The sequence below is a fragment of the Oncorhynchus clarkii genome, chromosome 10, assembly GCF_045791955.1.
Source record: "Oncorhynchus clarkii lewisi isolate Uvic-CL-2024 chromosome 10, UVic_Ocla_1.0, whole genome shotgun sequence".
NCBI classification, from domain to species: domain Eukaryota; kingdom Metazoa; phylum Chordata; class Actinopteri; order Salmoniformes; family Salmonidae; genus Oncorhynchus; species Oncorhynchus clarkii.
This window is the reverse complement of record NC_092156.1, coordinates 44,871,854-44,894,288: the sequence shown is the minus strand read 5'-3', so window position 1 is coordinate 44,894,288 and position 22,435 is coordinate 44,871,854. Positions and strand designations below refer to the sequence as shown.

The 22,435-nt window shown below is 46.5% G+C and overlaps 1 protein-coding gene across 4 annotated transcripts in view; it reads right to left on the bottom strand.

Annotated features, from left to right (window-relative positions):
- LOC139418565 (ephrin type-B receptor 4a-like) overlaps positions 1 to 22,435 on the bottom strand; it is a 33,407-nt gene that overhangs the window by 5,062 nt on the left and 5,910 nt on the right. For 2 of the 4 annotated variants that reach the window (XM_071168128.1, XM_071168129.1), the window contains exons 2-9: positions 14,363 to 14,433; positions 13,847 to 14,128; positions 12,165 to 12,555; positions 4,411 to 4,563; positions 1,870 to 2,205; positions 1,619 to 1,743; positions 1,204 to 1,378; positions 640 to 739 (exon numbers count right to left, since the gene is read on the bottom strand). In XM_071168128.1, coding sequence (XP_071024229.1) covers positions 640 to 739; positions 1,204 to 1,378; positions 1,619 to 1,743; positions 1,870 to 2,205; positions 4,411 to 4,563; positions 12,165 to 12,555; positions 13,847 to 14,128; positions 14,363 to 14,433 — 1,633 coding nt within the window. Of the gene's footprint in view, positions 1 to 639; positions 740 to 1,203; positions 1,379 to 1,618; positions 1,744 to 1,869; positions 2,206 to 4,410; positions 4,564 to 12,164; positions 12,556 to 12,648; positions 12,727 to 13,846; positions 14,129 to 14,362; positions 14,434 to 22,435 lie in introns of those variants that run through there. The other 2 variants (XM_071168130.1, XM_071168131.1) reach the window with 2 other exon arrangements.

Below are 22,435 nucleotides of genomic sequence, written 5' to 3'. Positions count from 1 at the left end.
GTAGTGTGTGCCCCAAGGTCAGAGCTATTGTTCTCCTGTCCTGTGGAGACAGGGTTGGGACTGCTGCATCCTGTCTACCCCCAACTCTCCACCCTCTCTCTACCTCTCTCTACCCCTCTCTCTCTTTACCTTTCCTGCTCTCTCACCCCTTCCTTCCACCCCCTCTCTTTCTCTTTCTCTCCCTCTCTCCCCCTCTCCACCTTTCCCGCTCTCTCTCCCCCCTTCTCTCCGCCTCCCCCCCTCTCTCTACCTTTCCCACTCTCCCTTTCTCTTTCTCACTCTCTAGTTCCCTATGTTCCCAGAACCTTTTTCCAGAGGGCATGTGGAGCTATTTGCTGAAACAATGAAGCCAAGGGAAAGTGTTATAATGAGCGGAATAACTTCTAGCCCCGTAAGCACAAAGTCACAAAGAGAAATGATTTGGCTCTTTGAGAGTTTCGCTCAAATGTGACATAGTGTATGAAGATAACAGTCATAATCTAAGCGTGATAAGATTGGTACCGGTTGCAAAAAGACAAAAGCATGGCAAATGTTAAGACCCATATTTCTATTGAGCTTTTCCCTTTATGTAAAATTCACATTACAGTATCCGCTCTCTCTCCCCGTCCCCCCAATCCTCCCTCTCTCCCTGGTTCTCACCGTATGCAGAAGACAGCCACTGTGATGACAGTGACAAGCAGCAGCATCCCCATGGCGATAAGGACACCGGTCACCAGAAGCTGGGAAGGAGAGTCATGCCCTGAGACGCAAAGAAAAAAAGGTTGTAACTAAAACTAATGTCTTACCCAATGAACGAATGTCGTAACTAATGAACGAATGTCGTAACTAATGAACTAATGTTGTACCTAATGAACTAATGTCGTAACTAATGAACTAATGCCGTACCTAATGAACTAATGTCGTAACTAATGAACTAATTTCGTAACTAATGAACTAATGTCGTACCTAATGAACGAATGTCGTAACTAATGAACTAATGTCGTAACTAATGAACTAATGTCGTAACTAATGAACTAATGTCGTAACTAATGAACTAATGTCGTAACTAATGAACAAATGTCGTAACCAATGAACTAATGTGATCTGGCAAATTAACAAGAAGGCGGAAAGAACACACAAAAAAAGTGAAAACCCCCAGAATACTTTGTGAGCCTGGATATGGATAGGCCTCCCTGAAAGAGTGAAGCCTGGGCCTTTCCTTACCGTCAGGCATGGTGCGGAAGGAGGCTGCTGGGCTGAAGCTGCCGTAGCCGGCCATGGTGCGAGCCCGGACCTGCACCTCATACTGAGTGGCCCTGCGGAGATCACTCAGCACCACCTGGTTACTGTCACTCTCCCTGTAGCTACACAACTGCTCCTGCTCCTCACCTCGACGCTCCTGCAGGACAGAGAGAGAGAGAGAGAGAGGGACGGAGAGAGAGAGAGGGACGGAGAGAGAGCGGGATGGAGGAAGAGAGGGATAGTGGGAGAACAAAAGCAGATAAGAGCGCCAGGTTGGGCCAGTGGGAGGGAGGTCAGCGTGATGTACACAGATGTAACGGTCAACTCCCTAAGACCTAAGGTGAGTCAGAGCTAGAGTATTTAACAGTGGGAGGACAGAGCGTCTGGTCATCCTCACCGTCTCACAGTAACGTAGCTGGTACTGCAGGATGGTGTAGTGCAGCTGGGCTGGAACTGACCAGTGGAGAGTCAGACTGCTCTCTGTAGAGATACTCTTCCTGATCACAGACACCAGAACTGGAACTGCACTCAGACCAACACAAAGAAACAACATTAAAAGATAAAACAACATTCAATCTTCCTCTTCTAACTATACGACCCCAACCACACACCCTTCTCTCGTCCTCTCTGTGTCTCTATCTCTCTCACCGTCATGACTGGTTGTGATGTTGACACTGTCGCTGGGTGCCCCCTTGCCGTTGGTCTGGGTTACCCCGTTGAGGGCCTGGATAGAGAAGGTGTATGTAGTGTGAGGCATGAGGCCCCAGACCACCACCCTGCGGCCCAGCAGGCCACGCTGAGAGGGCCGGTAGCTGACACTGTCCCCGCAGGGAGAGCAGGGGCCCCAGGGGGCCCCACACAGAGAACACTCCACAGAGTAGCTCAGGTCAGTCCGGCCACCACTGTCCTGGGGCTCGCTCCACTCTAGGGTCACCGTGGTGTCGTTAATCTGGGTGACGATGCTTCGCGGGGCAGAGGGGGGTCCTGGAGGACAGGGGGGAGAGGAGAGGGTCACACACCACCACATCAGGAAATCACAAATATTTCATCAGACAAAAGTACTAATACATTTTCCATTAGAAGGCACTTTACTGGCCCAATGTGCCATATTAGAGTTCCTCTGTTTCAGATTTGCATTATCAATTAAATCGCTTGCATGCTACTCGTCATGTCCCAGATACATTTCCAGCTAGCGTTTGGAGGAGCCACCAGGGACAAGAGGCTGAGGGGCACAGCAGGAAACAACATTGTGATGCAGAATTGAATTGGTGCTCCAATTACACACGTCCACATTTTAAATGATAATGATCAGCAGCTGAAGATTGTAGTAGGGGGGATTGTGATTGCTGCCAACCAAGCGAAACACAATTGCAATGCCACTCAGCCAGTGTGAATTAGTTCCTGCTCCTGCTAAGGAGACTGTGCCTTGTCATTGAGCCAGTGGCTAGGCCATTTACAGCTTCTGTGATAGTAGTGCTTAGTCAAATCAGCCATAATGCTCTCTGGGAGGTTTGGGTGGCCTCAAGTAGGAGGCATTTGTGTACCATCACAACGGCCTACTGTAATTTAGGTTTCATTTACGTCAACATCTAGGATGAGGGGAAAAACGGCTTGTGATTAGTCAAAACATCTGGCGTGGTCAAATAAATCAACTGTCTGACTTATTTAGGGAGAGCTGTCATTTAACCTGTGATTTAATAGGCTAGCAGAGTCTAGAGGGAATTCTGTTTGTCCTCGACGGGTTTCAGTCTTCAGACGAGTTTCAGACTGCTGTTCCTTGCGAACTCCTTTCGTGGCCATTCTGAGTGAGCGTGCCCAATTCAAAAGGCCTCCAATTCACACATCACACGTGGCTGAATTGAAATTCCTGAATCCACACTGAGGTGTCCCTCACGACCCATCAACGCTTCCCTTCCTGGGAGTGACATCCAGGCTCCGCCCCGCTCTACACCCGTTACAAAGGAACCGCATCTCAATACTCTCAGCCCTGGGACAAAAGGCCACAGAGCAGGTGAGAGGGGCTGAGCACAACACCAGAGAAGAGAAATAGGAGAGGGGCGAGGGACAACAAAGGAGGGAGGGCAACAAGAGAAACACAAGTTGAAAGTGAAAGAAAATAGCGCAGAGACCGAGTATCCGGGGAGAGTAAATAGAGGGCGGAGTATGTATGGGGCGGCAGGGTAGCATAGTGGTTAGAGTATGTATGGGGCGGCAGGGTAGCCTAGTGGTTAGAGTATGTATGGGGCGGCAGGGTAGCCTAGTGGTTAGAGTATGTATGGGGCGGCAGGGTAGCCTAGTGGTTAGAGTATGTATGGGGCGGCAGGGTAGCCTAGTGGTTAGAGTATGTATGGGGCGGCAGGGTAGCCTAGTGGTTAGAGTATGTATGGGGCGGCAGGGTAGCCTAGTGGTTAGAGTATGTATGGGGCGGCAGGGTAGCCTAGTGGTTAGAGTATGTATGGGGCGGCAGGGTAGCCTTAGTGGTTAGAGTATGTATGGGGCGGCAGGGTAGCCTAGTGGTTAGAGTATGTATGGGGCGGCAGGGTAGCATAGTGGTTAGAGTATGTATGGGGCGGCAGGGTAGCCTAGTGGTTAGAGTATGTATGGGGCGGCAGGGTAGCCTAGTGGTTAGAGTATGTATGGGGCGGCAGGGGAGCCTAGTGGTTAGAGTATGTATGGGGCGGCAGGGTAGCCTAGTGGTTAGAGTATGTATGGGGCGGCAGGGTAGCCTAGTGGTTAGAGTATGTATGGGGCGGCAGGGTAGCCTAGTGGTTAGAGTATGTATGGGGCGGCAGGGTAGCCTAGTGGTTAGAGTATGTATGGGGCGGCAGGGTAGCCTAGTGGTTAGAGTATGTATGGGGCGGCAGGGTAGCCTAGTGGTTAGAGTATGTATGGGGCGGCAGGGTAGCCTAGTGGTTAGAGCGTTGGGCCAGTAACCAAAAGGTTGATAGATTGATTCCCCGAGCTGACAAGGTAACACATCTGTCGTTCTGCTCCTGAACAAGGCAGCTACGCACTGTTCCTAGGCTGCCATTGTAAATAATAAATTTGTTCTTAACTGACTTGCCTAGTTAAATAAAGGTAAAACAATACATCAAACATGTGGTTTCCATCTGTTTGAATCCATTCGCTCCGTTCCAGCCATTATTATTATTATCACACCTCCACTGGTGTAATAATGTGTTTACTTACTGGTGCAGGGGGTGTCTGGGGTGTCCGAGTCAGCGCGGAGGTATCCTGGACGACACTGACACACAGGTGAGCCTGTCACCATAGCATGGCTAAACCCTGGACAGGCCTGGCACTGGCCCCCCGAGGCGGACCTAAACTGACCCACAGGACAGGCTGAGAGGACGAGGGTGAGCGAGAGGGGAGAAGGAAAGTTAGTACGGCCCTGAACGTCGCCACCAACCGTAACACCAGAAACCAACACCGCAGGCAGCATAGCGTCCCATCATAGCAGGTCGGGTTGGGAGCCAAAAAGCATGTTAAAAAAAGACTAACAGTACAGGAACGCTCATTAATCACCGCCAAGATACATAAACACAATGAAATGGATGTGAATGCGCTCGCCTCTCCTCTGATCCTTCGACTCAGACGGGACACCCGGCTTCAGTGTAAACAGCCCATAAATCAGGCTCGCTCCCTGACACACCGGGCTCATTCAGCGAGGGGGATCCGGCACAGCAAGTGTGTGTGTGTGTGTGTGTGTTATTGTAATATCTGCTCTGTTCACTTTCTGTTTAAATAAACGGCTACAGAAATTAATCAAATACATAGCTGGGGATCATATGTATTCATTTGCGGATATTGAAGGTCTAATTTGAGCTATGTGAGCCCCTGTGAAGTACTGGGTAATAATAACAGACTCCTAAAACATTAGTCATAACACCCACTCAGTATGACAACGAATCACATCACATCACATACACACATCATCCATGGATAAAGACTTCCAACAAACTGCCGTTGCTCTACTTAGGAAAATGACTGAAGTTTAAGTTGTTATCGACTAATTGCATTTCCCCATGAGGAACAATAAAGTTGGGTTTTATCGTACTGTATTTTATTGTATCGAATAACACGGTTATGCAAGTCATCAGCAGTTAGGTAGAGCTAGTTTTGGGTTGTTGTTCCACTTGTACAGTGTCTATGTTTAATGGGTAGTTCAGAGTTTCTGAGAGAAAATCTGCAGTTTTAAAAGCAAATTTTGTGTATTTCTAAACATTTTGCCGTAGCTTATGGCGCGTTCTTATGCTATCTGGGTGACTCAAACGTTATAACAAAATCAAACCATGCCATGATATTTTTTTAATGTGAGATTCTCTCTTGACTGTTGAGTATCCATAGGTGATTATTCGTTCTCAAAGATGATCTTATTAAAAAATATATACCTCCTTTATATTTTCTACATAATTATACCTGTTTTTAGTCATTTAAGATTACACTGACGTTTTACCCTCCCAAAAATATTTATATATTTAAACAACCATATTTCATCATATATATATCATATTTCATCATATATAAATCATATTCCATCATATATATATCATATTTCATCATATATAAATCATATTCCATCATTTATATATCATATTTCATCATATATAAATCATATTCCATCACATATATATCATATTTCATCATATATATATCATATTTCATCATATATAAATCATATTCCATCATATATATATCATATTTCATCATATATAAATCATATTCCATCATATATATATCATATTTCATCATATATATATCATATTTCATCATATTTATATCATATTTCATCATATATAAATCATATTCCATCATATATATATCATATTTCATCATATATAAATCATATTCCATCATATATATATATCATATTTCATCATATATATATCATATTTCATCATATATAAATCATATTCCATCATATATATATCATATTTCATCATATATAAATCATATTCCATCATATATATATCATATTTCATCATATATAAATCATATTCCATCATATATATATCATATTTCATCATATATAAATCATATTCCATCATATATATATCATATTTCATCATATATAAATCATATTCCATCATATATATATCATATTTCATCATATATAAATCATATTCCATCATATATATATCATATTTCATCATATATATATCATATTTCATCATATATAAATCATATTCCATCATATATATATCATATTTCATCATATATAAATCATATTCCATCATATATATATCATATTTCATCATATATATATCATATTTCATCATATATATATCATATTTCATCATATATATATCATATTCCATCATATATAAATCATATTCCATCATATATATATCATATTTCATCATATATAAATCATATTCCATCATATATATATCATATTTCATCATATATATATCATATTTCATCATATATAAATCATATTCCATCATATATATATCATATTTCATCATATATAAATCATATTTCATCATATATATATCATATTTCATCATATATATATCATATTTCATCATATATATATATCATATTTCATCATATATATATATCATATTTCATCATATATAAATCATATTTCATCATATATAAATCATATTTCATCATATATATGTCATATTCCATCATATATATCATATTTCATCATATATATATCATATTTCATCATATATATATCATATTCCATCTTATATATCATATTTCATCATATATATATCATATTTCATCATATATATATCATATTTCTTGGAGTGGCGGCAAAGTTTGAGCAGCCGCGGCCCGCCGCTGCCAAATGAATATAGGGGAAACACTGTTCACAGGATTAATACAAAGCCGGGTTGTCTAACAGTCTCCGACTCCCTGGAGCCGAGTTATCATTAACCAAATAGAGAGGCTAAACAGTTAAGGTGCTAACTCAGCCAGGCAGGAAGCTACATAAAAGCCCCGCGTCAAACCTAATCGCTGAGTAAGATGACATCATTACAATTCAAGTGGCCCTGGCCTTCCTTTCCCAGACAGTATAAATAGACGTTCTCTTTGTTATCCGTGTACACGGTGTAACTTTCACCCTCTCTCTCTCTCTATTGTGTGTGAAGAGGGCCTTTGAATAGTAGCACATGTACTATAGAAACGCACGCCTTAAAAACATGTGCAAACAGGTACCGGACACAACACATAAGTATCTCCAAAGAATCACAAAAGAATCCTTACAGTGATACTGAGCAGACTCTACAATGTATCTTAGTAAAAGGCATTTTTGACAGAAGGTGGAGCTGCTCTGAGGGTCAGAGTTCCCCTAACAGACTCGACCTCAGTGACCAGACGCCAGGGAGCATCGAAGCCGCACAGAGGCAGAGACCGAGAGAAACAGAGACCGACAGAGACAGAGAGAGAGAGGCAGAGAAAGAGAGAGACAGAGGAAGAGGGAGAGAGAGACAGAAAGAGAGAGACAGAGAAAGAGACAGTGAAAGAAGGAGACAGAGGAAGAGACAGAGAAAGAAGGAGACAGAGAAAGAAGGAGACAGAGAAAGAGGGAGAGAGAGACAGAGAAAGAGACAGAGAAAGAAGGAGACAGAGGAAGAGACAGAGAAAGAAGGAGACAGCGAAAGAGGGAGAGAGAGACAGAGAAAGAAGGAGACAGAGAAAGAAGGAAGGAGACAGAGAAAGAAGAAGACAGAGTAAGAGGGAGAGAGAGACAGAGAAAGAAGGAGACAGAGGAAGAGACAGAGAAAGAAGGAGACAGAGAAAGAGGGAGCGAGAGACAGAGAAAGAAGGAGACAGAGAAAGAAGGAAGGAGACAGAGAAAGAAGAAGACAGAGTAAGAGGGAGAGAGAGACAGAGAAAGAAGGAGACAGAGGAAGAAGGAGACAGAGAAAGAGGGAGAGAGAGAAAGAGGGAGAGAGAGACAGAAAGAGACAGAGAAAGAAGGAGACAGAGGACGAGAGAGATAGAAGGAGATAGAGAAAGAGGGAGCGAGAGACATAGAAAGAAGGAGACAGAGAAAGAAGGAGACAGAGAAAGAAGGAGACAGAGAAAGAGGGAGAGACAGGAGTCAGAGATAAGGCTGTTGGTAAATACCCTCTAACTGGCTGGCTGCTGGTGGGATGAGAGAGTTTTATAGCTAACCCCCCCCCCCCCCCCCCCCCCCCACCACCACCACCACCACCGATGGCACACTCTCCATACATCAACCCACACACACTGCCTTTAATGACACACTTTCCTCTTTGGTGGGGAGGGATGCGAAATAAGAGTACAACCTTCAACATTAAAACGAGAAGACAGCAACAGAAGTTAGTTAAACACTGTCTGCTGAATTACAGTGGGGCAAAAAAGTATTTAGTCAGCCACCAATTGTGCAAGTTCTCCCACTTAAAAAGATGAGAGGCCTGTAATTTTCATCATAGGTACACTTCAACTATGACAGACAAAATGAGAAAAAGAAATCCAGAAAATCACATTGTAGGATTTTTAATGAATTTATTAGCAAACTGTGGTGGAAAATAAGTATTTGGTCACCTACAAACAAGCAAGATTTCTGGCTCTCACAGACCTGTAACTTCTTCTTTAAGAGGCTCCTCTGTCCTCCACTCATTACCTGTATTAATGGCAACTGTTTGAACTTGTTATCAGTATAAAAGACACCTGTCCACAACCTCAAACAGTCACACTCCAAACTCCACTATGGCCAAGACCAAAGAGCTGTCAAAGGACACCAGAAAAAAAATTGTAGACCTGCACCAGGCTGGGAAGACTGAATCTGCAATAGGTAAGCAGCTTGGTTTGAAGAAATCAACTGTGTGAGCAATTATTAGGAAATGGAAGACATACAAGACCACTGATAATCTCCCTCGATCTGGGGCTCCATGCAAGATCTCACCCTGTGGGGTCAAAATGATCACAAGAACGGTGAGCAAAAATCCCAGAACCACACGGGGGGACCTAGTGAATGACCTGCAGAGAGCTGGGACCAAAGTAACAAAGCCTACCATCAGTAACACACTACGCCACCAGGGACTCAAATCGTGCAGTGCCAGACGTGTCCCCCTGCTTAAGCCAGTACATGTCCAGGCCCGTCTGAAGTTTGCTAGAGAGCATTTGGATGATCCAGAAGAAGATTGGGAGAATGTCATATGGTCAGATGAAACCAAAATATAACTTTTTGGTAAAAACTCAACTCGTCGTGTTTGGAGGAAAAAGAATGCTGAGTTGCATCCAAAGAACACCATACCTACTGTGAAGCATGGGGGTGGAAACATCATGCTTTGGGGCTGTTTTTCTCCAAAGGGACCAGGACGACTGATCCGTGTAAAGGAAAGAATGAATGGGGCCATGTATCGTGAGATTTTGAGTGAAGACCTCCTTCCATCAACAAGGGCATTGAAGATGAAACGTGGCTGGGTCTTTCAGCATGACAATGATCCCAAACACACCTCCCGAGCAACGAAGGAGTGGCTTCGTAAGAAGCATTTCAAGGTCCTGGAGTGGCCTAGCCAGTCTCCAGATCTCAACCCAATAGAAAATCTTTAGAGGGAGTTGAAAGTCCGTGTTGCCCAGCAACAGCCCCAAAACATCACTGCTCTAGAGGAGATCTGCATGGAGGAATGGGCCAAAATATCAGCAACAGTGTGTGAAAACCTTGTGAAGACTTACAGAAAACGTTTGACCTCTGTCATTGCCAACAAAGGGTGTATAACAAAGTATTGAGATAAACTTTTGTTATTGACCAAATACTTATTTTCCACCATAATTTGCAAATAAATTCATTAAAAATCCTACAATGTGCTTTTCTGGATTTTTTTTCATAGTTGACGTGTACCTATGATGAAAATTACAGGCCTCTCTCATCTTTTTAAGTGGGAGAACTTGCACAATTGGTGGCTGACTAAATACTTTTTTGCCCCACTGTATATACTTGGCTGTGTGTGTATGCTAATGTCATTGTGCAGACAAGTGCTACTGAGGCAGTAGCATGTGGGAGAGACAAAGTGTGTGTGAGAGAGAGAGAGATGAAGAGAGAGTGTTCCCATTCTTCTTAAAGCACAGAGTGTGGAATGTGACCCTATTGTGACCTTCCCTTTACATTTCTCCAGGGGGGAGTGGGAGATAGGGGTGGAGGCCCATTTCACACACAGACACACAGGCACACACACACACTGAAAGAACGAAATAAGAGCACAGCAATTAGCTAGACAGAGGCAACCCACCGCCTGCCTGTGGCATTGTATCTGTGTGATGGTGTGGACATGAGGAAGAGAAGTGTCCTGCACTGTGTGTGTGCGTACCAGTGTGCGTGCTGGCGTTAGCTTGGCAGAGCTCTATTACTGTCTGTACGAGCTCTTCTCCAACATTTTCAGTCATCTGCAATGATGCGGAGTGCCTGTAATGAGTGTGGCTGTTTTGGCTCATGAGCAACTCCCCGTCAGAGCAGCAAAAGACTGTATCTAACCACTGAAACGTACGATAGAACATCAGAACATTCCAGTTGAGTCATTCAGGAGACACTCTTATCCAGAGGGACTTACAGTAGTGAGTGCACACATTTTCATACTTTTTTTCTTCTCTTCAAACAAGAGGCTTGAGTAAAACATTTGGCTTTTCATTATACACTATCCGCATTTCCGTCCATCTGTCTCTCTCCACCTGTGAATGTGTGTGTGTGTGTGTGTGTGTGTGTGTGTGTACATGGATAATTTGACTCATTAGGAGAGTTGTCCCTCCCCAGAGAGAATACTCCCTGCTTCTCTCTGTTGTCAGGTTGGCTTCCATGTACTGGTAATGGAAGATTCTTTACCTGCAACCTCCCTCCTCTTCCCTCCTCTCTTCCCCTCCTTTCTCTTCCCTCCCTCCTCCCTTCCCCTCCTTTCTCCCTTCCCCTCCTATCTCCCTCCTCTCTTCCCCTCCTTTCTCTCTTTCCTTCCCTCCTCTCTTTCCCTCCTCTCTCTCTTTCCTTCCCTCCTCTCTTTCTCTCCCTCCTCCCTGCCCCTCCTTTCTCCCTTTCCCTCCTTTCTCTCTTTCCCTCCCTCCTCTCTTCCCCTCCTTTCTCTCTTCCCCTCCCTACTCTTCCCTCCCTCCTCTCTTCCCCTCCCTCCTCTCTTCCCCTCCTTTCTCTCTTACCCTCCTTTCTCTCTTTCCCTCCCTCCTCTCTTTCCCTCCCTCCTCTCTTTCCCTCCCTCCTCTCTTTCCCTCCCTCCTCTATTCCCTCCCTCCTCTCTTCCCCTCCCTCCTCTCTTCCCCTCCTTTCTCTCTTACCCTCCTTTCTCTCTTTCCCTCCCTCCTCTCTTTCCCTCCCTCCTCTCTTTCCCTCCCTCCTCTCTTTCCCTCTCTCCGCTCTTTCCCTCCCTCCTCTCTTCCCCTCCTTTCTCTCTTTCCTTCCCTCCTCTCTTTCCCTCCCTACTCTTCCTTCCCTCCCTCCTCCCTTCCCCCCCATTCTCTCTTCCCCTCCCCCCTCTTCTCTTCCCCTTCTTTCTCTCTTTCCCTCCCTCCTCTCTTTCCCTCCCTCCTCTCTTTCCCTCCCTCCTCTCTTTCCCTCCCTCCTCTCTTTCCCTCCCTCCTCTCTTCCCCTCCATTCATGGCTGATTCACTGGGTCTGTCTGACAGCCAGTCCTGACATGTCCTAAGCGCCACCCTCAGCCGCCCAGCCCTGTGACACCGCCCTCACCTCTAACCTTTTTCCCTGCTCCCCCTGACCTCCCTCAGTCCCCCAGGCTTTAACCTGCCCCACCACAACACTCCCAGTTAATACTGCTTCTGTAAGCCTCTTCTCTCTTGTTCCCCACCCTCCAACCCCCACCCGGCCACTTCTCCATTGTTTCATTGTTTAGACATCAACTCTGTGTGAGTGTGAAAGGACAGACAGAATAGATTTCCACCTAAACTGATGAGACGGCATACTCCCCTTGTCTCCCCCCTCACCTCCCCTTTCCTCTCACCTGAGCAGCGGCTGTGTCCATCAGCAGGCTCATATCCGGACAGGCAGCCACAGGAGGTAGTGGGCTGGCCCACCCACTGGCCGTCCTCTCCACAGAAGAGTTTGGGAGGGCGTGGCCGGGGCCCCTGCTGGGCGGCGTTGTCCACACACACACCCTGGGCCTCCTGTACGAGGGTACGGGGCACGGTCTCAGGGAAGGAGGACAGGGAGCTGACCAGGGCGGGACACTTCTTGAAGAACACCCTGACAGACAGCAGGGCCATGCAGGCTCCCTGTGCCTGGAAGGCCAGGTAGAAGCCCCTCTTAGACAGAGGCCCCAGCCGCAGGGTCTTCACATTGAACTTACGCTCCCCGCCCTTCCTCAGCAGGAAGTCTGCTGCCACTGTGTCCACCTACAGGATGACAGGAGGGAGAGGCAGGCGGTCAACACAAACACAGGAAGTAATATCTCTACATGGCATCCAACATCCCAACAGCCTACTCACATTCCAGTGGATTCCATCCATAACGGGCGTGTATATCTGTGTATGTCGGTGTGTGTAGAGCAGCTGTGTGTGGAACCGAAATTGTTTTCCAAAACGTTTCGTTCTGAACAGAACCGTCATTTTTTTGCACTGTTCCGACCAGAAAAAGAAAGTTCTGAACCGGTTCGAGACCCAAAAGTACAGTTTAACATTCCTTTCCTTTTTAAACCTTTGAAATAGTTTTTCATTTTATTTAGCTCGACATTAAATGACTTCCCCAATAAGCGCAGACCGAGTAACTGGCTATTGAGGGGGTAAGCGATTTAATCTGTATAGGAAAGTCGTTAAGAGCTAATTGTATTCCGCCGTAACAACATGGCTTAATCATAACGAAAGGCAAACACACAAACTGTGCTGCCAGTCACAATGTAGGGCGTGAGATGCAACTGACATATTTTGCGGGTGAGGAGAGAGGACGGGGGAAGCTTGCCTTGCAGCGGCGGACATCTTGTCAGGACATGCCTGATCTGAATTAGGCCCACAGAATTATATCTACGGAAGAGCGGCTTCTATGCAGGAACTTTGAGTGTCTTTGAACTTCCGAGTTGGTTTAACGGTGGACCAGAGCTAACAAGCTTGTGTGTTCAGAGCAGCGCTAGAATTCATAAATCCAATGAAATCCAATGAAACATGATAACTATAATATCCTTAACTGGCATTGAAAAAGTTAATCCATTCCTTTAAACATCTCTCCCCAATTTCTGATTCATGCTTGTAATGTTGTCAGTAGGCTACAGTAACCTATGCTTCAGATGGGAGGGGCAGGTAACCTACGGTACACACACACACACACACACAAAGATTTCCAGCTGGCAGGCAGGCAGACACTGGAATACATTTCTGAATGACAGAGTGAGGGCTTTGCATAGGCACTTTTTTTTTGCGATTTTCGTGGAACTGGGAAAAAAAAAAACATTATTAACCAGTTCCCATGCTTTAAAAAATAAAGTTTCTGTTCCGGAACAGTATAGATCACTTTCGTTTCTGATTCTGATTCTGTTCCTCAAATAATTGAGTTATTTTCCAGTTTTCGGTTCTGTTCCCTGACCCGGTTCCAACCCTTGGTGTGTATACCTTAGTGTAGAGGTTCTTCATCCATGAGGAATGTGTTGCTGAGTGTTGATGTGTGTGTGTATGTGTGTACACAATAGCTGTGTACCTTAGTATAGGGGTTCTCCATCCATGATGGGTGAGTGGGTGTAGCCTCGTCAGAGTCGGCCTGGTAGTAGTAAAGGTTGAAGGTCTCCTTGCAGCTGCGGTGGTGTGTGACACTGGACGAACACTCGATCATGGTGAAGCGCAGCTCCACGTACACCTGGGACGCTCCCCGCCGCTGGATCAGCCCGCTGCGCAGCCAATGGCTGGACAAGCCGTCCGTCTGGCAGATCTGATTGGTCCTCACACTGTTGTTCTCCTCGTCCAGACCACTCACCTCCTCCCACTGAGAGGGGGGGGGGGGGGGTAGTAGAAAATATGTTTAGATAGCAAGCCCATCAATGACACATTGTTATACAGTTGGCATACAGTTTCTAAACTTATGAGGAATAAAGTGAGTTCAAAGGTAGGATCCAGTATCGGATGGACCTATTTCTACAGAGAGAGAAAGAGGGAGAGAGAGAGAGAGAGAGAGAGAGAGAGAGAGAGAGAGGATACGTTTGGGGGTCCGTATACGCACCAGAGGGTTGTCACGGGAGTAGATGGTCCATCTGAGATCTGAAGTCTCGGTCCTGGTGTTCATCAGGACCTCTGTGAAGACGGACACGAGAAATGTGAGGACACACACCGCAGGGGAGGACACTTCACACACTTCAACAGCCGTCACAGAGATACACGGACAGACACACTTTCCCGGTGCTCACCATGATCAACTGACTGAGGCAGTAGAACTGTGTCATTCAACTGGCTCTCCCTAAACCCTCCGCTTCAATGTAAAGAGGGAGGGAGAGGCGGTTGATAATATATTCACTACAGAGAGAGGGAGCAACTGAGTCCTGAGCCAAATAGACCCTGCTCTCTTCCTCACCTTTTAGCTCTGTTTAGCCCTCCCTCCCTCCCTGTCCTCCATGTTTGCGGTCAGTGTGCCATACAGGTCGCCCGCCCCCCCTGTTTCTAGCTAAAAAAAAGAACCTGCTGAGAAACCTCTCTATTCTCAGGGGCAGAGGGTGGGGACATATGGACTAGCTGTGGGAACAAGGGGATATTCGAAATGCACATGTGCAACTCAATAGACACATGGATGCACGCGCACACAACAAACACACACACACTGGTCTTGCGCATACACCTACGGCACAACAACACCCCTCCAGCCGTGGTTACAAATGAATTGATTCTGCGTAATCTCCTGGAGTGTAGGCAGACTGCCAGGTCCCTAACAGCCAAGAACTGTTCTGCTATGATTGAGTAATTCAATACGGACTGGGGCCCGGAACTGGAACAATACAGAAATGTCACAGGCAAGCGGAGCTGAAATTATTTCTTTTCCTGCGAAAATGCCTCTTCCCCCCCAGACGTCCCTCGGTAGATTGGCTCTTTGCTGCATTGTGGTCCGCCCATGACTTATTGATGGAACGAGGTTTCCTTCCATCAGAATCTCAGTGGTGTGTTTCTAGAGTCTGTCCATCCCTAAGGGGTTTCCTTGCAGGGGTCCTTCTAAGGGGTCAGGCTGTCTGCAGGTAAGATGGTCACATGACCATCCCCAGCCGTGCCCACATCATCTCCCCACTACCAGGCTTCCTTTGATCTATTAATACATGTCCTCAGTGTGCACAGATACTAACTTCTCTCTCTTCTGTCTTCCGTTCCTTCTCTCTCTCACCCCACCCTCCCTCTGCCTCGTGAGGGAATTATTTCTATCTATCTTAGTGCACCCTACTCTCTGGCACAGTCTGCTTTTGGAAAGACAGAATGAAAGTTTTCTATCACTTGTGTGTTTTCTGGGTCAGCTGTGTTTAGAACAGAACAGCGCCATGCCATCAATAATTCTGATAGGCTGATATGAAACCTGCAGGTTTGACAGACTGTCATTTACACTGAGGCACATTTGATATAATGCACCCTTTAACAGCCCCCCCCCCACTGTCTCTGACAAGCCAAACACTTCTCCCTCTCCCTCTATCCATATCGCTCACTCTCTCCATCTCCATTGACAGTCCCTGAGAGCCCTGACATCTCCCTCTCTCTCTCCCTCCTGTTTCCCCTCTGTATCTTTACCACTCTCTCTCTCCCATCCTTCCCTGGTAGTAGCAGGCTGCAGAGGGCTGATAAGCACAGTCCAACAGCCAGAATTAAGAAATCGACACCCAGGGGGCAAGGAGAGAGGGAGATGAGGGGTTAAGGGGGAGCAGGGTCGCTCTCAGCTTCAGACAGGAGTGGAACAAGTGTAAATCCAATGGAGGAATGGGAAGGCATGGTGGTGAGGTGGAGATGGAGGAATGGGAAGGCATGGTGGTGAGGTGGAGATGGAGGAATGGGAAGGCATGGTGGTGAGGTGGAGATGGAGGAATGGGAAGGCATGGTGGTGAGGTGGAGATGGAGGAATGGGAAGGCATGGTGGTGAGGTGGAGATGGAGGAATGGGAAGGCATGGTGGTGAGGTGGAGATGGAGGAATGGGAAGGCATGGTGGTGAGGTGGAGATGGAGGAATGGGAAGGCATGGTGGTGAGGTGGAGATGAAGGAATGGTGGTGAGGTGGAAATGGAGGAATGGGAAGGCATGGTGGTGAGGTGGAGATGGAGGGTTGAAGAAAACACAATCTCACCCGGTGTTTCCCCATTGTGTGTTCTGCCTCAAGTTCACAGGAAACCAAATTACACAACGTCTTCCTGGTGGTAACTGGTGTGCCACTATAAAATGGGTGTCACGCGCACACACACACACACTGTGCCATTCCTAACCTGCTCCTACTGATGTCCTATGAGGATCAATCATAAGGAGCAGCGGAAACACAACTGTCAGCCCCCTCCAGGCACAGCCGGTTACGCCAGCCGTGTGAGTATGAGGCGAGTGCGTGGTGAGTATGAGGTGTGTAATCACTGTTTACCACTGAACTATCATTATGTTTTATGAGACAGCATGCGACTCTGAGGATATACAGCCAACTTGACACAAATGTGTGAAGCATTGGAGTCAACATGGGCCAGCATCCCTGTGGAAAGCTTTCGACACCGTGTGGTCCATGCCCTGACAAATTGAGGCTGTTCTGAAGGCAAAATGGGGGTGCAACTCAATATTAGGAAGGTGTTCCTAATGTTATGTTTACTCATTGTGTATGCATGCACAGACATGTAGTACCGCGCTATATGACAGAGTACACTCTTAGAAAAAAAGGTGCTATCTAGAACCTCAAATGGTTCTTTGGCTGTCTCCATAGGAGAACCCCTTGATGTAGGGCTGTCCCCGACAAAAAAAAATCTTAGTCGACCGAGAGTTCATGTACTGTAGACACACCCTATGTTTGAATATAATCAACTACATGTAGGCTACTGAGCTTGTCTGATGCTTTAAGCACTGCGATTACAAATGAAGACTCACAAATTACTAAAGAGGGAGCCAGAGATCAATATAGCCCAATCAGAAGGAGTAAACCTGTTCCGACCTTCCTCCTCCCGCTGCCTGCTACTGCTGACCTTTTGCAGATTCTGCCATTACACTCCTAAAGTTGACGGGAGTAGGCTACACCAGCAGTCGGCAACCTTTTCCATTTGGAGTGCCAAGTTATCGTACCATTTCTACTGATCGGCGTGACAGTTTAGATTTTCATATGCACATTTTTGTGGAACAGTTTCATTTCATTTCTAATAACTACATGTCTCAAAATCAATGTCATGTGGTTCATCAAAATTGTACCTAAATGAAAATGATACAAATCTAAAAAACGACTTCTATTGCCATTGCCAACATAAACCAACAAATAAAAACATTGCAGCCTGCAGGAAGAAAATATCTTGATGAAAAACAAATAAATCACATTGGATATGCATGGCCTGTCTGCAAGAAACTTAAAACATTGTATCAACTTCTAACTTGGTCAGGCCCAATCATGCTAGCAAACTTGCAACATTGTATAAATATTCTGGGCCCTCAGTTTCCTGCGCCAGCGAGCTCCAGACAAACAGACACAGCTGTAGACTATTTGCGCAAGGGATAAGAAGGAATCAGGTAGGCCTATTTTATGACATTTCCACCGGATCAGAGCATGACATCTTTTCCCCCTTTCATGCTGACTGGTTATGGAAAAGGGAGAGAGCTGGAAAAAACCACAACTTTTTTCTCTTTTCTCACAAGTGTAGCATAGGTTGTCCACTCTGACAATGACAACAGTAAGACTGAAATAATAATATATTGAATGTATTAACAGAAATGACCGTAATCAAACAAACATTGTAGATTAGAAATGATGGGAATTAATTAATTAATAAATGTACAACTGGTGATACTGGTGTGCCACCCCCGTGGCCTCTGCAATGGATTAGTCCACTGAGACAGGGGTGAATCAGGCAAGTGTCTCACGTGCCATAAAATATATTTGCCACTGCTTGCCTTAAAAAAATCTTGGTCGACCAACAGCCTATCGACCAGTCAACTAAATGGGGTCAGCCCTACTTTGAAGAACACTTTTTGGTTGCAGATAGGACCCTTTTGGGTTACATGTAGAACCCTTTCTATAGAGGATTCTAAATGGAACCCAAAAGGGTTCCCCTATGGGGACAGTTGAAGAGCCCTTCTGTACTTATTTTATTTGAACCCATTTTTCTCTGCAATTTCCAATTGGTAGTTACAGTCTTGTCCCATCAATGCAACTCCCGTATGGACTCAGGAGAGGCAAAGGTTGAGAGCCATGCGTCCTCCGTATCTCCGAACCTCCGAATCAATCGCTTAACCCAGAAGCCGTACAACTGGCGACTGCAGTCAGCTTGGAAGTACCCGGCCAGCCACAGGGAGTCGCTAGAGCGCAATGGGACAAGGGCATCCCGTTTGGCCAAACCCTCCCCTAACCCAGACGAAACTGGGCCAATTGTACACCGCATCATGGGTCTCCCGACGACAGCAGGCTGTGACACAGCCTGGGATCAAACGCGGGTCTGTAATGACGCCTCAAGCACTACGATGCACTGCCTTAGACAGCTGTGCCACTTGGGAGGCCTCGAAGAACCCTTTTAGAAAAACCATGTCCAAGAGAGTACAGGCCACCCAACAGTAAATGGAGGTTATCATTGAGATGGGGCTGACTGAACACACACACACACACACACACACACACACACACACACACACACACACACACACACACACACACACACACACACACACACACACACACACACACACTCAGTCAGGCAGCCTGCTGCTTTTTGCAGACCAGCAGGTCTTAGACCCCTGCCTAAGAGTGTTCCATATAAGCTGGTGCCATCCTTCATCCTGGCCTTACACCACCCCAGAGAGCAGGGCCTGGCGGTACAGTAGTCTAGGATTCCTACTACCAGCTCTGTCCCCGTAGGCTCTGACCCCATCCACTCCACATAGCAGGTGAATAAACCCAAATGCCTCTGCTCTTTAGATAAGTGACCTTGAATATGATAGCATGACTCCATCGAGTTGGAACACAAACCCTCTCTTTAATCACAGACCGACTTCTTCACTTTCTTCTCTACCTCTCCGCTACTTGCCCTTCCGCTCGCTTGCTTTTTCCTCCCTCTCTTTCCCCTCCAGTGGCTCTGGAGTGTGATAGGGAAATTATAGGCCTGTGAGCCTTCGCCCTGCATTGACTACAATTAGACCCCCGCTTTAATTAAGGAAACTCAGAGTGCCAATTACCCCCTACACGCCTAGAGAGAGGGAGAGATAGAGTAGGAAAGAGAGAAGGGAAGAGGAACAGCAAAAGGGGGAGGGTAGCTGAGAAGGAGAGGGAGAGAACAGACTCAGGTTAGGGTAGGATGGGAGAACATGCGGAGGGGAGAGAGGTAAAGAGCAAGAAAAACAGAGGGCGAGCAGAGAGAAGAGTGGGGAGAAGGGCGGGGAGAAAAGTGGGGAGAAGGGTGGGGAGAAGGGTGGGGAGAAGGGCGGGGAGAAGGGCGGGGAGAAGAGTGGGGAGAAGGGTGGGGAGAAGGGTGGGGAGAAGGGCGGGGAGAAGGGCGGGGAGAAGAGTGGGGAGAAGGGCGGGGAGAAGGGTGGGGAGAAGGGTGGGGAGAAGGGTGGGGAGAAGAGTGGGGAGAAGGGTGGGGAGAAGGGCGGGGAGAAGGGTGGGGAGAAGGGTGGGGAGAAGGGCGGGGAGAAGGGTGGGGAGAAGAGTGGGGAGAAGAGTGGGGAGAAGGGCGGGGAGAAGAGTGGGGAGAAGAGTGGGGAGAAGAGTGGGGAGAAGAGTGGGGAGAAGGGTGGGGAGAAGAGTGGGGAGAAGAGTGGGGAGAAGGGTGGGGAGAAGGGCGGGGAGAAGGGTGGGCGGGAGAGTGTTGGACAGGGCTGACCTGGGGTAAGCAGTTATGGGACAGCTGGGAGGGAGAGAGAGATAGAAACAGATGAAGGGAGAAAGGGAGAGAAGAAAAGAGACTAGTGGAAGCTTATCAGGGCATTTTGCCACTAAGACACCGCCTTCCACTATTCATGTGCATGTGAGCATGAGTGTGTGTGTGTTTGTGCAGACCGGCAGTTCTTAGAGTGTGTGTGTTTGTGTGTTTGACATGGAGTTGAGCCTGTGAGATTAAGTCTCCCCCTCTCTTCTAATCCCACTCCCCTCCTCCCTGTTTCCTGCTTCTCTCCTGGTCTGGAGGGAGCTGAGGAGTGATGGACTGGCCACTGATATCCTCACACTGCATTCAGCAGACCTACTGGAGTGATAGGCCCTCTGAGGAAACATTACACTTCACTCTCCGCTCTTTATAATAAGGGCCCCGTTATGATAGCGCATGGACCTGTGTGTGTTTGAGAGAGAGGTGCATCTATGTCACTGAGTGAACAAAACATTAGGAACACCTTTTCCATGACAAACTCACCATGTGAATCCAGGTCAAAGCTATGATCCCTTATTGATGTCATCTGTTAAACCTCTTCGATCAGCGTAGATGAAGGGGAGGAAACCAGTTAAAGAAGGATTTTTAAGCCTTGAGACAATTGAGACATGGATTGTGTATGTGTGCCATTCAGAGGGTGAACGGGCAAGACAAAAGATGTAAGTCCCTTTAACCGGGTATGGTAGTAGGTACCAGGCACACCGGTTTGACTGTGTCAAGAACTGCAACGCTGCTGGGTTTTTCACGCTCAACAGTTTCCTGTGTCTATCAAGAATGGTCCACCACCCAAAGGACACAACTGTGGGAAGCATTGGAGTCAACATGGGCCAGCATCCCTGTTGAACGCTTTGACACATTGTAAAGTCCATACCCTGACAAATTGAGGCTATTCTGAAGGGAAAAGGGAGTTCAAATCAATGTTAGGACGGTGTACCTAATGTTTTGTACACTCAGTGTATGTATGTATGTATGTATGTATGTATGTATATATATGTATAGAGAGAGAGAGAGAGAGAGAGAGAGAGAGAGAGAGAGAGAGAGAGAGAGAGAGAGAGAGAGAGAGAGAGAGAGAGAGAGAGAGAGAGAGAGAGAGAGAGAGAGAGAGAGAGAGAGAGAGAGAGAGAGAGAGAGAGAGAGAGAGAGAGAGAGAGAGAGAGAGAGAGAGAGAGAGAGAGAGAGAGAGAGAGAGAGAGAGAGAGAGAGAGAGAGAGAGAGAGAGAGAGAGAGAGAGAACAGAGTGAGGAAAGAAAGTGAGAATGAGGGTGTTAATGTCAGACTCCTAGTTGGATGTAATCCTCTTCAGGGATGCATGCCAAACAGGCTGGTCCAGGCAGGAAGATACTAGTGTCCCTGTGCTCTCCTTCCCTCCCAGGCCACAACCCGATCCAGTGACTGTCGGGAGCAGGCTGCTGGTTATTAGAACTGGACAGGGTCACTTTTCTGTGTGGGTATGTTTGGGTATGCAGCCAGAGTTAAATAACACAGTTGGGAACCAAAATGGCTGACCATAGCGGTGGGGATTAAGTGTCCTAAACCTACCCTCAGAGTCTGGTATTCATTTTGGCCAGCCAGCTAATTGCGGAGATTGTTCGGCAGTAGTAATGTTCTGGGTTTGTCTCTCCCTGGTTTGATTTGGAGTTCTTCAGCTAATCTCACACCAAAGGGGGGGTCTGAAAGAGTCCGGTTGACTTCCCACATCTCCCTCCCTGGCTAACAAAAGACACTGAGCTATGGGTGAGATTAAACTCCATAAAAGCCTAAGTAAGTAGAGCTGGAGAGGAACAAAAAAACTCGCTGAGTCTTCACCTCCATCCCTTAGAGAGAAAAAGAGAACCACTGTGGAACAGCTCGCTACAAGATCAAGTGACAATGGTGCAGTTAGTTGGCATGGGTTTTATCGGCATCTCAACTAAACCTGTGTCTGTGTCACTGTGTGTTTAGAACAAAGGGTTTAGGATAGAGTCAACCTCCAATTAAAAGGAGCTGTGTTCATTTGTAATTGTTCCTGTTTAATAACTGATAGGGACTCAACGGTAACAAGTGTGACGGCGATAACTCTACGTTCATAAGAATTTACAAAGAGTTTATAAAGATAGTTCACAAACTATCACCATGTGTTGAAGGAAGCACACACTTTGGCTCTGGTACAGATCCGTTTTCAAATTCTGTATAACCTCCGTGCACTTTCAGCATGTTTACCGTACTGTCTGTTGTGTTTTCGTGGTTCTTTCTGTCTTTGTAAT